General features: G+C 41.0%; 1 protein-coding gene across 1 annotated transcript in view; it reads right to left on the bottom strand.

The window, feature by feature from the left end:
• PRLR (prolactin receptor) overlaps nt 1-15,867 on the bottom strand; it is a 70,486-nt gene that overhangs the window by 10,341 nt on the left and 44,278 nt on the right. The window contains exons 4-8 of the mRNA XM_005907371.3: nt 15,551-15,720; nt 5,234-5,403; nt 3,430-3,571; nt 1,701-1,800; nt 936-1,005 (exon numbers count right to left, since the gene is read on the bottom strand). Of these exons, the coding sequence (XP_005907433.1) occupies nt 936-1,005; nt 1,701-1,800; nt 3,430-3,571; nt 5,234-5,403; nt 15,551-15,720 (652 nt within the window). The remainder of the gene's footprint in view (nt 1-935; nt 1,006-1,700; nt 1,801-3,429; nt 3,572-5,233; nt 5,404-15,550; nt 15,721-15,867) is intronic.

The following is a 15,867-nucleotide window of genomic DNA, read 5'->3' as shown; positions in this document are numbered from 1 at the left end:
GGTAACTGCTTTTATATACCTCCATGTTAAGCTGAAGGTCAAATCGAAACTATTAATATGTACTTCAACCTGCAGAGAAATGTAAAATGTTCTAACCCCTCTTTTCATTCAGAACACTTAAATTTAATTCCCACTTGAATCTGTCTAAATGGGCTCTGGCAAATACCAGCTCCCTTGTACTGAGCCAGTGTTAGCTGAGCACTCAAACTGAGCAAAAATTGCAGTAAGATATTCTGTTACTATGGCCTTATGTAGAGAATATTCAAGTGAGAGCTTACAAAGTCTGATGGAGGAGGGGCTGGTGGAAGGTCACGCTTTTGTATTCATCAAATATTCACCCACTTTCTCAACTGATTATTTGTATAAAATGTTTATGACAGGGCTTATGAACAGATTTGATAAACCTAACAAGCATTGCTGGAGAAGGCAATGGCACTCCACTCCAGTACTCTTGCCTGGAGAATCCCATAGATGGAGGAGCCTGGTAGGCTTCAGTCCATGGGGTCGCTAAGAGTCGGACACAACTGAGCGACTTCACTTTCACTTTTCACTTTCATGCATTGGAGAAGGCAATGGCAACCCACTCCAGTGTTCTTGCCTGGAGAATCCCAGGGACGGGGGAGCCTGGTGGGCTGCCGTCTATGGGGTAGCACAGAGTCGGACACGACTGAAGCGACTTAGCAGCAGCAGCAACAAGCATTGCTATGTGTGCTGATGTTTTCTTGGCTTTCTTTCATTGCCCTCTGACACTTCCTGACAGTAATTACCCTCATGCCTCTCACATCTTTCTGTGAGCACCCCTGCTGAAGGGGAGGGACAACAAGCCATGGATGGCCAAGCTAGCCAGACTGCACTAATGGGGATGGTGTGCGCATGTGTAAAGATGACAGTTACACAGGGGCAAGTCACAATACAGTTTCCACCCTGGCACTTACCTCCAGCAGATGAACATCAAATCCTTTTATTTTTGGCCCTGGAACTGGTGGGAGGATGCAGGTCACCATGCTATAAAATGATTCGTGAGATAAGATAAATGGTACATGTTATCACTTTGTAACTTTTGAAAGATTAGCCTTATCTCCAAATGGCTGCTACATGGACTATGGTAGGTAGAAGTTAGGAGTTCTGAGGCTACTAAATGAAACCACTAAATCAGTGGTGACAACAATGAATAAACTATAGAGTGTTAAGTGTTCAACAAAGAGTAGTGTCTGACTCTTTGCGACCCTATGGACTGTAGCCTGCCAGGCTCTTCTGTTCATGGAATTCTCCAGGGAAGAAGACTGGAATGGGTAGCCACTTCCTTCTCCAGGGGATCTTCCCAATTGTGGGACTGAAGCTGGGTCTCCTGTATTGCAGGCAGATTCTTTACCATCTGAGCCATAAAGGCCAACGTTAAAATGAACTCTGGCTAGTTAACTCTGACTGATTCTGAAATGACTAGTGGATTGTTTGCTACTCTTGCCAGATTTTTACTATTTCACAACTGTCAGCCTCCATTTGATGGAAAGAACATCAGCTTAAAATGAGTCTATTCTACTTTTGCTAGCACTGATAAAAGCTTTTTCATGGTGAACACACTGCCACTAATGGCTAAAACGAGGTGCTTGAATTATCTGTAGGTTTTCATCATTTCTGTATTGTCTTTTTTGGCCATTATCCCTGACAACCATGACTGAGAGAAGGGTAGAGTGAAATACCTATAGCCCTTCAAAGCCACTGCCCAGACCATAATCAAACAGATGACAGCAGAAAGGATGGCCACAAAGATCCACATGCTTGTGTCCTTCACTGGGAAGTCTAAAAACAAACAGCCAGAAAGCTTTGATCACACACAGCATTGTTTAAAACAAACAAAGAAATGAGACTTTTGAACATAAGTCCCCTGCCCCTCTATACCTTTTTTGATTTGAACAGCAATCCAAACAGAGTAGCGTTAATGATGGATTTACTTTTTTCCCAATATTATTAAATTTTAATATGCAGCATATGTTTTACAGTACTCTAAACATTTCAAAGTGCTTTAAAATATCATTTTAGGTGATACTTACAGAGGAAATCCATGAGGACATGGTCAGTTACAGTAAAAATAACAACAAGCTAACGTTTATTAAGTTCCTAGTAAAAGCCATATGATGTTAAGCTCTTTACATACATTGCTTTACATACATTGCTGTATGTAAAGATGAGGAACTGAGACTCAAGGAGTGGTGTATTCAGAGGCAGGTAGCCATAAAGTTGCCATCTGGGATTTGAACCCAGGCCGTCTGCTTCTAGACCCTGTGCTTTTATTTAGTAAGAGCTAGGACTGGATGCACAGTCTTATGGCCTGTAGTTTAGTGCTATGTTCCCTATGCCAGCGCAAACCCTGATATTTTGGTCAGGCCAGTAGTCACAAGAGCTAGGCTTTGCCATGTGGTTCTGGGCAAGACTTCTAATTCCACTGAGCTCCAGTTTCCTCTCTTTCAGTTGCTAATGGAAATTCTATTCTTTCTGAATACCTGAGATGGTTGGGAGGACCAAACAAGGTAAAGACTTTGTAAAGTACTGTAGAAATGCAAGATGAATCATTCCTTTGTAGAAAACCAGCCACTATGTTTAATGGCACTTGAAGAACTGGATGCCTTCTACATACTGTTCCTTGAATGAGATCAACATGTAATTGTCATCAAGGACTGAAAATCAGTACATGCCTTTCAGGTGGGATCAGTTCAGTTCAGTTCAGTCCAGTCACTCAGTCGTGTCCAACTCTTTGCGACCCCATGAATTGCAGCACGCCAGGCTCCCTGTCCATCACCAATTCCCGGAGTTCAGTCAAACTCAAGTCCATCGAGTCAGTGATGCCATCCAGCCATCTCATCCTCTGTCGTCCCCTTCTCCTCCTGCCCCCAATCCCTCCCAGCATCAGAGTCTTTTCCAGTAAGTCAACTCTTCGCATGAGGTGGCCAAAGTACTGGAGTTTCAGCTTTAGCATCATTCCTTCCAAAGAACACCCAGGGCTGATCTCCTTCAGAATGGACTGGTTGGATCTCCTTGCAGTCAGGTGGGATAGCACCTTGCAAATTCTAGGTGATAACCTTGAATGATAGGGATTGGGCAGATGTGGAGGGCAGAATAATTGACCATCAAGCCCTTGGAGACGCTCCAAGCTCATGTCTGCAGATATATCCTATCCTATTAATAGAAACTGATCCTCACTCACAGTGGCCTAGGGAAAGATGCTATACTTTCAGACGTCTCTGTATTGAGTGGAGAGATGATAAATCCACCTCCACTCATTCTTCTGCTTAAGACTCAAAATAGTTTTTCTGTTAGTAGTTACAACATACAAGTTTACTAAACCCATTCTGTTTAAAAATATTTAGCAATAAAACAATGGCAGATTTCAGGCAGAATCCCCTCTTCCTTGGGGAATTTCAAGACACTTACCATTAGGTATCTGGATGGAGCTCTCTGGGCTCCACTCACTCCAGTATCCATGGTCTGGCTTGCAGCGAATCTGCACAAGGTATTTTTGTCCTGGATATAAGTTGAAAATCTTAAGCTGAGTCTGCTTCGGAGTAAAATGAGTCTAGGGAGGGCCAAGGAAAACAGAAGTCACTCTGACTTGTGTTATAAGGAAACTTTTCCTTTAGGAGATACACTAGCAGAGAAGCCAGTATGTAGGTCACACTACATACCCTGTTCACACCATTTCACCCTCTCCGCCCATCCCTTCCTCCTGTTAAACACTGCTCACACAAAAAACAACAGGTTTTCTACTTCTCCATTTGGAACACTATTTCAGAAAGACAAATATACTGCTCCCTACATCTTACCTTCTGAATTCTACATTATAGAAGGTGACTACTTAACAAAATTGGAAATTTGTTATTTTCCAAACCTAATAAAATAAGTGACTTAAGGATTATTCATGGGTGTGAAGCCCCTAGGTGAAAGAGAACTGGGTATTTACGAACACTGAAGCAGTTGTGCATAAATCAAACATGACTTTACAATCAAGGGATCAGGATGTGATCTCCCCAGTCCAGCAGCCAGTTTTAGCATCATTTATGGTAGGTTGACCAGAATGGGTTTGTCTCCTGATACGATGCAATATGAAACATATAACATCACCTCTGAAATCTCCTCGCCAAAAATTGTTCAACTGGAATCTAATCAAGTCTTTTAATGTCTGGTTACAGGAAATGTGGGGACAGAGAAACTGGCTAAATGACCTTGACCTTATAAAGAACTAATCAGACAGATGCAGAAGGTGGGACATTCTTTGAGACAAGTGGCTTGGTCTCCTTAGCACGTTGAGATTGAAGGGGTACATGAGTCAGCCAGTATGTGATCTTGAAGTGGATTCTGGTTAAGACAAACTAGCTACTGAAATATTTTTGAAGCAGTTGGGGGAATTAAAATATGGACTAGCCATTAAATGATATTAAAGAATTACAAAAGATGCTATTAAGGAATTTCAATTAATTTTCTACATGTGATCATATTATTTTGGCTATACTTTGGAAATATATATTTGGAAATACTCCTTCTTTAAAAGAGACATATAATAAAGTCTTTAGGGCTTCACTGGTGGCTTAGTGGTAAAGAATCTGCCTGCCAATGCAGGAGATGTGGGTTCAATCCCTAGGTTGGGAAGATCTCCTGGAGAAAGAAATGGCAACACACTCCAGTATTCTTGCCTGGAAAATACCATGGACAGAGGAGCCTGGTAGGTTACAGTCCATGGGGTTGCAAAAGAGTCAGACACAACTTAGTGACTAAATAACAACAACAACTAAAATATTTAAGAATAGATTATTATAATGTCTATAATTTATTGTACTATTTCTTTACAATGAAGAATTTAAAAGTAAATAAAAAAGCCATTAACCATGGACTGATTACATTGAGATTTTTTTCCTCCAACTTAGTGCCACTTAAGAACTCTCATAGACATTTCGATCTAAGATATCCTGAGGGGGGTGGGTTGGAAACCTGGCAGAAAAGGCTGTTCAGTTGCAAGGATCTAGTCCTGGGAGAGCTGTGATGATGAGTCCCCATCCATCCCAGGAGATGCAGGGAGATGGATGGATGTAGGGAGAAAGCCTTTCCACATGTGCGAGGGTTACATCAGTATCAGGAAGAAAACATGGCGGCCTAATAATTAGGAGGCACGACCGATTCTCAGTTGGGGTCTTCATCTTTGCCAAAGGACACAGTTCCTTCCAAAAGTTTCCAACTGACTCACCTCCCAATCAGTTGCTTTCTCAGGTTTTAATCGAATTTCATACTGGATAATGAACCAACCAGATTTTACATCAGTCATGGTGGGTGGAGACCATTTTATCCATAGATATGGTTTTCTATCTTCTGGATGTTTTAATTCCAAAGTCAGGTTTGCAGGAGGCTCTGGTTCAACTGCAGATATGAAAGAAACTCCATCTTTAGTCAAATAGAGATGTTTGAATGCAGAATTCTAAGACTTAGAGGCAGATCTCGCCAGCTTTCCCTCCATGTTTAGGGGCCACTTTGTATTGATGTCAGGCACTGATCAGCAGAGTTGGGACTAGGCTGAAGCAAGTGGGTCACATGAGGTGCAACGTTTAAGGTGGCAAAAACAGCCAAGAAGCCCCTGTTGGTGCTCAAAGTCATTAGTCATTCAGGAAATGCAAATCGAAACCACAGTGGCATATCACTTCGTACCCACTAGAATGGCTAGGATTGAAAAAATGAAAATTAACAAGTGTTGGCAAGAATGTTGGAGACTTTGGAACCTTCATGCATAGCTGGTGGGAATGTACCATGGCGTAGCCACTGTGGAAAAAAGTCTGACAGGTGCTCAAAAAGTTAAACATGAAATTATCATGTCACCCAGCAATGTCACTCCTAAATACATACCCAGAAAAACTGATAGCAGGTGTTAGAACAAGAACTCATTTATGAATGTTCATAACAGCACTATTCACAAGAGCCAATAGGTGAAACAACCCAAATGTCCATCAACTGATGAATGGACAAATGATATCCTTATAATGGAACATTATTCAGCTGAAAGGAGACAGTCTTGATACAGCTACAACACAGATGAACCTTGAGAACATAATGCTTAGTGAAAGACGCCAGACACGAAGGGCCAAATAGTATATGATTCCAGGTATATGAAGCATTCAGAAGAGACAAATCGACAGAGACATAACGCAGATTAGTAGTTGCTCTGGAGCTGGGGCCATGGAGGGGAATCCAGAAAAACTGCTGAATGGGTAGGAAGCTTTTACTTTGAGTGACGAAAGAGTTCTGGAACTAGACTGTGGGGATTGTTGCATAACATTGTGAATGAACTAATACCACTGAATGGCAGCCTTTAAAATGGTTAAAATACGGAGTCCTATGTTATAGGTATTTTACCACAATAAAATAAAAAATGAAGGAGGCACTTACTCTCCGGTTTCTTCAAGTAAAGGTCTGTGAGTTCCTCCTTAAGAGTGCGGTACCTAGGCCATACTACCCAAAGCAATCTACAGATTTAATGTCATCCCTATCAAATTACCCATGAGACTTTTCACATAAGTAGAACAAATACTCCTAAAATTTATATAGAACTATAAAAGCCCAAAGAACTATAAAATTGCTCAAGCAATTCTGAGGAAAAGGAAAAAAGGTGGAGGCGTGACCCTCCCGGACTTCAGACAATACTACAGAGCTACAGTAATCAAACCAGCATTGTCTTGGCACAAAAACAGACATATGTATCAATGAAACAGAAGAGAGAGCCCAGAAATAAATCCACACACCCATGATCAATTAATATTTGACAAGGGAGGGAGGCAAGAATGAACAATGGAGAAAAAACAATTTTTGCAGCAAGTGGTGTTGGAAAAGCTGGACAGCTGCGTGTAAATCAATGAAGTTAGAACACTCCCTTGCACCATACACAAAAATAAACTCAAAATGGCTTAAAGACTTAAATATAAGACAGACACTATAAAACTCTTAGAAGAGAACATAGGCAAAACATTCTCTGATGTAAATCATATCAATGTTTTCTTAGGTCAGTCTACATGCATGCATGCTAAGTTGCTTTAGTTGTGTCCAACTCTGTGAGACCCTATGGACTACAGCCCTCCAGGCTTCTCTGTCCATTGAATTCTTCTGGTATGAATACTGGAGTGGGTTGCCATGCCCTCCTTTACGGGATCTTCCTGACCCAGGGATTGAACCCGAGTCTCTTACGTCTAAGCTGCATTGGCAGGAGGGTTCTTTACCACTAGTGTGTACCAAGAAAATAAAAATAAAAGCAAAACTAAACACATGGGGCCTAATCAAACTTACAAGCTTTTGCACAGCAAAGGGAACCATAAACAAAATGAAAAGACAACCTACAGAATGGGAGAAAATATTTGTAAATGGTGTAACCAACAAGGGCTTAATTTCTATAATATACAAACAACTAATACAACTTAATAAGAAAACACAAAAACAACCAATTGAAAAATGGGCAAAAGAGCTAAATAGACATTTCTCCAAAGAAGACATACAGGTGACCAAGAGGCACATGAAAAGATGCTCAACATCACTAACTATTAGAGAAATGCAAATCAAACTACAGTGAGGTATCACCTCACACTAGTCAGAATGGCTGTAATTAAAAAAATCTATAAATAACAAATGCTGGAGAGAGTGTGGAAAAAAGGGAACCCTCCTACACTGTTGGTGGGAACGTAAGTTGGTGCAAGTCACCATTGAAAACAGCATGGAGGTACCTCAAAAATCTAAAAACAGAATTGTCATATGATTCAGCAATTCCACTCTGGGCATATATCCAGATAAAACTATAATTCAAAAAGACACATACACTTCTGTGTTCATAGCAGCAGTATTCACAATAGCCAAGACATAAAAACAACCTAAATGTCCATTGACAGATAAATGGGTAAAGAAGATGTGATTCTATACATATAAATTTATATACATATATATTAAAGATATGAAATTATATAAAATATAAACACAAAATAAATATGTATAAATTTATATAAATATATATATATATATAGAGAGAGAGAGAGAGAGAGAGACAGAGAGAGAGAGAGAAGGAAATGGTAACTCACTCCAGCATCCTTGCCTGGAGAATCCCATGGACAGAGGAGCTGGTGGGTACAGTCCATGGGGTCACAAAGAGTTGGACATGACTGAGCAACTAAGCACAGCATACACACACACACACACACACACACACATATTCAATGGAATACTGCTCACCCATTAAAAAGAATGAAATAATGCCATTTGTAGCAACATGAATGGACCTAAAGATAACGCATATATATGGAATTTAGAAAGATGGTAACGACAACCCTGTATGCGAGACAGCAAAAGAGACACAGATGTATAGAACAGTCTTTTGGACTCTGTGGGAGAGGGAGGGGGGGATGATTTGGGAGAATGGCATTAAAAAATGTATAATATCATATAAGAAATGAATCGCCAGTCCAGTTCGATGCAGGATACATGAAGCTTGGGGCTGGTGCACTGGGATAACCCAGAGGGATGGTATGGGGAGGGAGGTGGGAGGGGGTTCAGGATGGGGAACACATGTACACCCGTGGCGAATGCATGTTGATGTATGACAAAACCAATACGATATTGTAAAGTAAAAAAAAAAATAATAATAATAATTAAAAAAAAAAAAAAGATTATCATACTAACTGAAGTAAGTTAGAAAGAAAAAGACAAACACCATTTGGTATCACTTGTATGTGGAATCTAAAATATGACACAGGTGAACTTATCTACGAAACAGAATCATAGACATGAGAACAGACTTGTGGTTGGCAAGGTGAAAGGAGAATGAGGGATGGATGCACTGGGAGTTTGGGGTGAGCAGATGCAAATTCATATTGAATGGATAGGCAGCAAGGTCCTAGCATATAGCACAGGGAACTACATTCAATATCCTGTGACAAACTATAATGGAAAAGAATATTAGAAAACAGTGTGTGTGTGTGTGTGTGTATAATGGAATTGCTTTGCTGTACAGCAGAAATGAATACAACACTCTAAATCAACTATACTTGACCAAGATTAATTTAAAAGAGTGACGGGCCTAGGGTGCTGGTTTGCCTTACCCTAATTTCAGTCTTGCTGGCTAGTCACATTTTCTCCATTCATTTCTTACCTCCTCAAATCAATCTCAATTCCAGGTGAGAGAAGAGTGAGTGTAACTCTAGTGGACTTGGCATTATAACCTGTCTAAAAAATGAACTTGAGGAAATTTGCCACTAATCCTAATCCTTGTAGATTACTAGGTAAATACCTAAGAAAGATGGTTTTATATGGATTTACTAAATAAACATCAGTTATCAGTTATTATAAGTTTTAAGCTGAACACAAGACTGAGAAATGCCTCTGATCAAAACATCTTTGTATAAAAGTGTAAGTAAAAAGTTCAAGATGAATCCTTGAAAGCAAACTTTCTCAACCTCAGCATTATGTGTATTTTGGACAAGAAAATTCTTTGTCGTGGGGGCTGTTCTGAACACTGTAGGATGTTAGCATCATCCCTGGGTTCTCCCTCATTAGATATCTTCCCTCTCTGTGTTGCAACAATCAAAAATATTTCCTGCCATTGCCAAAAATCCTGTGGGAGGCAAAAGAGCACCCAGTTGAGAATCATTGCTTTCAAGTGTTTTCAGCAGACTTAAATATTTCTGGGATATGTACCAATATTATGTACTGCAGGTTATCACTTGATGAGGTTCAAGCTTATAGACTTTACTGTGGTTAAACGTAAGTTGTCAATGAACTTCTGTGGCCCCTCACCAATACTGTAACCTGCAGGGTTAATGAGAATTCTAAGAACACTTCTTTAATGATTTTGAAAAGATCTACTTCTGCTTCACTGACTATGCTAAAGCCTTTGACCATGTGAATTGCAACAAATTGTGGAAAATTCTTAAAGAAATGGGAATACGAGAAAACTTTATCTGCCTCCTGAGAAACCTGTATGCAGGTCAAGAAGCAACAGTTAGAACTAGACATGGAACAACATACTGGTTCCAAATTAGGAAAGGAGTACGTCAAGGCTGTATATTGTCACCCTGCTTATTTAACTTAAATGTAGAGTTCAGTTCAGTTCAGTCACTCAGTTGTGTCTGACTCTTTGCAACCCCATGAGCAGCAGCATGCCAGGCCTCCCTGTCCATCACCAATTCCCAGAGTTTACCCAAACTCATGTCCATTGAGTCAGTGATGCCATCCAACCATCTCATCCTCTGTCGTCCCCTTCTCCTCCTGCCCTCAATCTTTCCCAGCATCAGGGTCTTTTCAAATGAACACATTATGTGAAATGCTGGGCTGGATCAAGCTTAAGCTGGAATCAAGATTGCTGGGAGAAATATCAATAACCTCAAATATGTAGATGACACTATCCTAATGGCAGAAAGTGAAGAGGAACTACAGAGCCTCTTGATGAAGGTGAAAGAGGAGAGTAAAAAAGCTAGCTTAAAACTCAACATTCAAAAAACAAAGATCAAGGCATCTGGTCCCATCACTTCATGGCAAGTAGATGGGGAACAATGGAAACAGTGAGAGACTTTATTTTCTTGGGCTCCAAAATCACTGCAGATGGTGACTTCAGCCATGAAATTAAAAGACACTTGCTCCTTGGAAGACAAGCTATGCCAAATTAGACAGCATATTTAAAAGCAGAGGCATTACTTTACCAACAAAGGTCCTTACAGTCAAAGCTATGGTTTTTCTTGTAGTCATGTGTGGATGTGAGAAGAAGGCTGAGTGCTGAAGAATTGATGCTTTTGAACTGTGGTTCTGAAGAAGACTCTTGAGATTCCCTTGGATAGTACAGAGATCAAGTCAGTCAATCCTAAGGGAAATCAACCCTTACTATTCCCATGAACAGTGTGACAAGGCAAAAAGACATGACACTGAAAGACAAACTCCCCAGGTTGGCAGGTGCCTAATATGCTACTGGAGAAGAGCAGAGAAATAGCTCCAGAAGGAATGAAAAGGCTGAGCCAAAGTGGAAACAATGACTAGATGTGGATGTGTCTGGTGATGAAAGTAAAGTTTGATGCTGTGAAGAGCAATATTGCATAGGAACCTGGAATGTTAGGTCCATGAATCAAAGTAAATTGGAACTGGTCAAACAGAAGATGGCAAGCGTGAACATCAACATTTTAAGAATCAGTGAACTAAAATGGATTGGAATGGGTGAATTTAACTCAGATGACCATTATATCTACTACTGTGGGTAAGAATCTCTTAGAAGAAATGGAGTAACCCTCATAGTCAACAAAAGAGTCTGAAATGCAGTACTTGGGTGCAATCTCAAAAATGACAGAATGATCTCTGTTTGTTTCTGAGGCAAACCATTCAATATCACAGTAATCCAAGTCTATGCCCCCAATACTAATACCAAAGAAGTTGAAGTTGAATGGCTCTATGAAGACCTACAAGAGCTTCCAGAACTAATATCCCCAAAAGATGTCCTTTTCATCATAGGAGCTTGGAATGCAAAAGTAGGAAGTCAAGAAATACCTGGAATAACAGGCAAGTTTGGCCTTGGAGTACAAAATGAAGCAGGGCAAAGGCTAACAGAGTTTTGTCAAGAGAACACACTCATCATAGCAAACATCCTCTTCCAACAACACAGGAGAAGACTCTACACATGGACATCACCAGATGGTCAACACCAAAATCAGATTGATTATATTCTTTGCAGCTGAAGATGGATGAGCTCTATACAGTCAGCAAAAACAAGACTGGGAGCTGACTGTGGCTCAGATCATGAACTCCTTATTATAAAATTCAGACTTAAATTGAAGAAAGTGGGGAAAACCACTAGGCCATTCAGGTATGTCCTAAATAAAATCCTTTACAATTTAACAGTGGAAGTGAGAAATAGATTCAAGGATTAGCTCTGATAGACGAAGAGCCTGAAGAACTATGGACAGAGATTTGTAACACTGTACAGGAGGCAGTGATCAAAACCATCCCCAAGAAAAAGAAAGGTAAAAAGGCAAAATGATTGTCTGAGGAGGCCTTACAAATAGTTGAGAAAAGAAGAGAAGAGAAGTGAAAGGCAAAGGAGAAAAGGAAAGATATACCCATCTGACCCTGATGCTGGGAAAGACTGAAGGCAGGAGGAGAAGGGGACAACAGAGGATGAGATGGTTGGATGGCATCACGGACTCAACGGACATGAGTTTGAGTAAACTTTGGGAGTTGGTGATGGACAGGGAGGTCTGGCGTGTTGCAGTCCATGGGGTCACAAAGAATCAGACACAACTGAGTGACTGAACTGAACTGAACCCATCTGAATACAGAGTTCCAAAGAATATCAAGGAGAGATGTGAAAGATCTTAATGACCCAGATAACCATGATGGTGTGAACATTCACCTAGAGCCAGACATCATGGAATGTGAGGTCATTAAAAGTGGGCCTTAGGAAGCATCCCTACAAACAAAGTTAGTGGAGGTGATGGAATTCCAGCTGAGCTATTTCAAATCCTAAAAAAATGATACTGTGAAAGTGCTTCACTCAATATGCCAGCAAATTGGGAAAACTCAGCAGAGGCCACAGCACTGGAAAAAGTTTTTCTAGTAGTCATGTGTGGATGTGAGTGCTGGTCCATAAAAAGGCTGAGTGCCTAAGAACTGATGCTTTTGAACTGTGGTGTTGGAGAAGATTATTGAGAGTCCCTTGGACTGCAAGGAGATCAAACCAGTCAATTCTAAAGGAAATCAATCCTGACTATTCATTGGGAGGATGATGTTGAAGCTGAAGCTCTAATTCTTTGGCTATGTGATGAGAAGAACTGACTCACTGGAAAAGACTCTAATGCTGGGAAAGATTGAAGGCAGGAGGAGAAGGGGATGACAGAGGATGAGATGGTTAGATAGCATCATGGACTCAATGGAGAAGAGTTTGATCAAGCTCCAGCAGATGGTGAAGGACAGAGAAGCCAGGCAGGCTACAGTTCATGGGGTTGCAAAGAGTTGGACACTACTGAGCAACTGAACAACAACAGATTTATTGGAAGACTGATGCTAAGCTGAATCTCCAATACTGTAGCCACCTGATATGAAGAGCAGACTAATTGGAAGACCTTGATGCTGGGAAAGATTGAGGACAGGAGGAGAAGCAGGTAACAGAGAATGAGATGGTTGAATGGCATCACCTACTCAATGGATATGAGTTTGAGCAAACTCTGGGAGATAGTGAAGGGAGATAGTGAAGGAAACCTGATGTTTTGCAGTTCACGGAGTCACAAAGAGTCAGACATGACTGAGCATGCACGCAAATTTCCTTATAGCAGTTGCCTCAGTACATTACAGAACTTCTCTTGCTCACTGTTTTGACCTCAAATATTAAATATTTTAGGGCAGATTATTTGGTGGTAAGGCAATTTTAAAAAGAGCCTGTGAAAAAAAAAAAAAATAGAGCTAGTGTATGACTGAGCAATTCCACTACCAGTCATATACCCTGAGAAAACCATAATTCAAAAAGGTACATGTGCCCCAAGTTTCACTGCAGCCAGGACATGGAAGCAACATAAATGTTCATCAACAGATGAATGGATAAAGAGGTTATACATATTTACAATGGGATATTACTCAGCCATGAAAATGAATGCAATTGCATCATTCGTAGTGATGTGGGTGAATCTAGAATCTGTAGAGAAAAGAAAAGCAAATACTGAACATTAATGCAAATATATGGAATCTAGAAAAATGGTGCTGGTGAACCTCTTTTCAGGGCAGGAATAGGGATGCAGACATAGAGAATGGACTTGTGAACACAGTGGGGTAAGGAGAGGGTGGAACAAACTGAGGGAGTTGCACTGACATACACACCACCCTGTGTAAAACAGCCAGTGGGAGAGCTCGGCTCGGTGATGATGCAGAGAGGTGGGGTGGGGTGGGAGGAGGCTCAAGATGCGGGAGATACATGTATAATTATTGCTGATTCACTCTGTAGTACAGCAGAAGCTAGCACACCACTGTAAAGCAATTATACTCCAGTAAAAAATAAGAAAGAGCCTATGAAAATGGAATTATTTGGTGTTTAGCATTTTAAAGGCTTCATGTCTTAAGTCTATTTATATGAATGGAATTAAATTTATTCCTATTTGTAAGTGGTGTTACTTTTTGATTTTCTTAAGCTGAGATTAAATTCTATTTCCACCCCCAGGCTCACTGTAATCACTTGCTGGGTGGGGGGAAGAGATAGTATTGAAATGCATACTAGCTGATGTTAGAAGCTTTTCTAGTTTTTAAGGATCAACCACTGGTAATATGCCAATGGGATGATATATAGCCCAATACTTGAGAGCCTTTTCCGTTGGTGCTAGGTAAGTCAGGAAGACTTTGGTAACCTTGAACCTAATTAGCTACTCCTTAGGCAACCTAATAGGAAGGCTGAATCCAGTCCTGGCCAAGCCATCTCTTGTCCTAAGATTCCCTTTGTCATCGCTACTCAACCAAAAGCCGAAGAATTGATGCCTTTGAACTTTGGTGCTAGAGAAGACTGTTGAGAGTCCCTTGGACTGCCAGGAGATCAAATCAGTCAATCCTAAAGGAAATCAACCCTGAATATTCACTGGAAGGACTGATGCTGAAGCTGAAGCTCCAGTGCTTTGGCCACCTGATGTGAAGAGCCAACTCATTGGAAAAGATCCCGATGTGGGAAAGACTGAGGGCAGGAGCAGAAGCGGGCGACAGATGATGAGATGATTGGATGGCATCACCGACTCAATGGACATGAGTTTGAGCAAACTCCAGGAGATAGTAAAGGACAGGGAAGCCTGGTGTGATACAGTCCATGGGGTCACAAAGAGTCGGACATGACTGAGAGACTCAACAACAACAACCAAACCACAGAGGCCACTGCAGTTATGCCTCATCGCCCTGAAGCTCAGTGTTGATCATGCAAAGCAAGAAGCAGCTCTTAGACAGATTTTTGTTTTAATTCACTCATGAGTTTTCCAAACCTCATGGTTGTGATCTTGCACTTCAGCCTTCTGTTCAAGTAGCACTATTTACTCCCCAAGTAGTTTATTTTGAGAAGAATAGCTCCAGTTGCTGAGGAACATAAGCATATTGAGAACTGAATTTGGGGCAAAGCAGCTGGAGAAATTCCTGTGGGTGGAGAAGCAGATGAGTGTCTTCTAAGAGTTGCTACTCCACGAAGCAGCGTGTTTCAGGGAAAGAAATCTCAGAAAGGAAACCCCAGCTTGCCAAGGGGGAAGGGGACATTGGTTGCAGGGGATGGGCTGGAGAGAAGGACTGACAAGGGAAGCTAAATAGAGCATTGCTTCTGGGTGCAAGGGAGTGGGAAGAAGGGTCAAGGGAAGGCACAATGATCTTTACTGTCTTACTGTCAGGAATACAAATGGGTTTAAAACACTCAGTTGGTGAGGATATTGTGAATTTTTTCATCTTTCCTTTCGGGGATCTATCCCTAAGACAAGGAGATTCAAACTGAGTTTAACTCTCGGTAGATTCATATCAAATTAACACATTCTTCACCTGTCACGCTTCCCCTTACCTATGTAAGTCACGTCCACATAAAGTGGATCCGAGGAACTGATTCCCATCTGGTTGATGGCGTTTACTGTGATGACGTACATCTTCCATATGGAGGTGTGCTTCTTGCTAAAGTAGCAGGAGTTGGGGCCCCCGGTTTTGTAGTCTGGACATTCATGGATGAGTGTTTCTCTGCAACAAGTAACATATTAGGAGTCAGTAAGAAAGTGGTATGGAGCTTCCTTGCTGGCTCAATGGTAAAGAATCTGCCTGCAATACAGGAGACATGGGTTTGATCCCTGGGTCAGGAAGATCCCCTGGAAAAGGAAATGGCAACCC

The sequence above is a fragment of the Bos mutus genome, chromosome 20, assembly GCF_027580195.1.
Source record: "Bos mutus isolate GX-2022 chromosome 20, NWIPB_WYAK_1.1, whole genome shotgun sequence".
Lineage (NCBI taxonomy): Eukaryota > Metazoa > Chordata > Mammalia > Artiodactyla > Bovidae > Bos > Bos mutus.
Note: the sequence above shows the minus strand (reverse complement) of the source record. Positions and strands in the feature narration are given on the sequence as shown.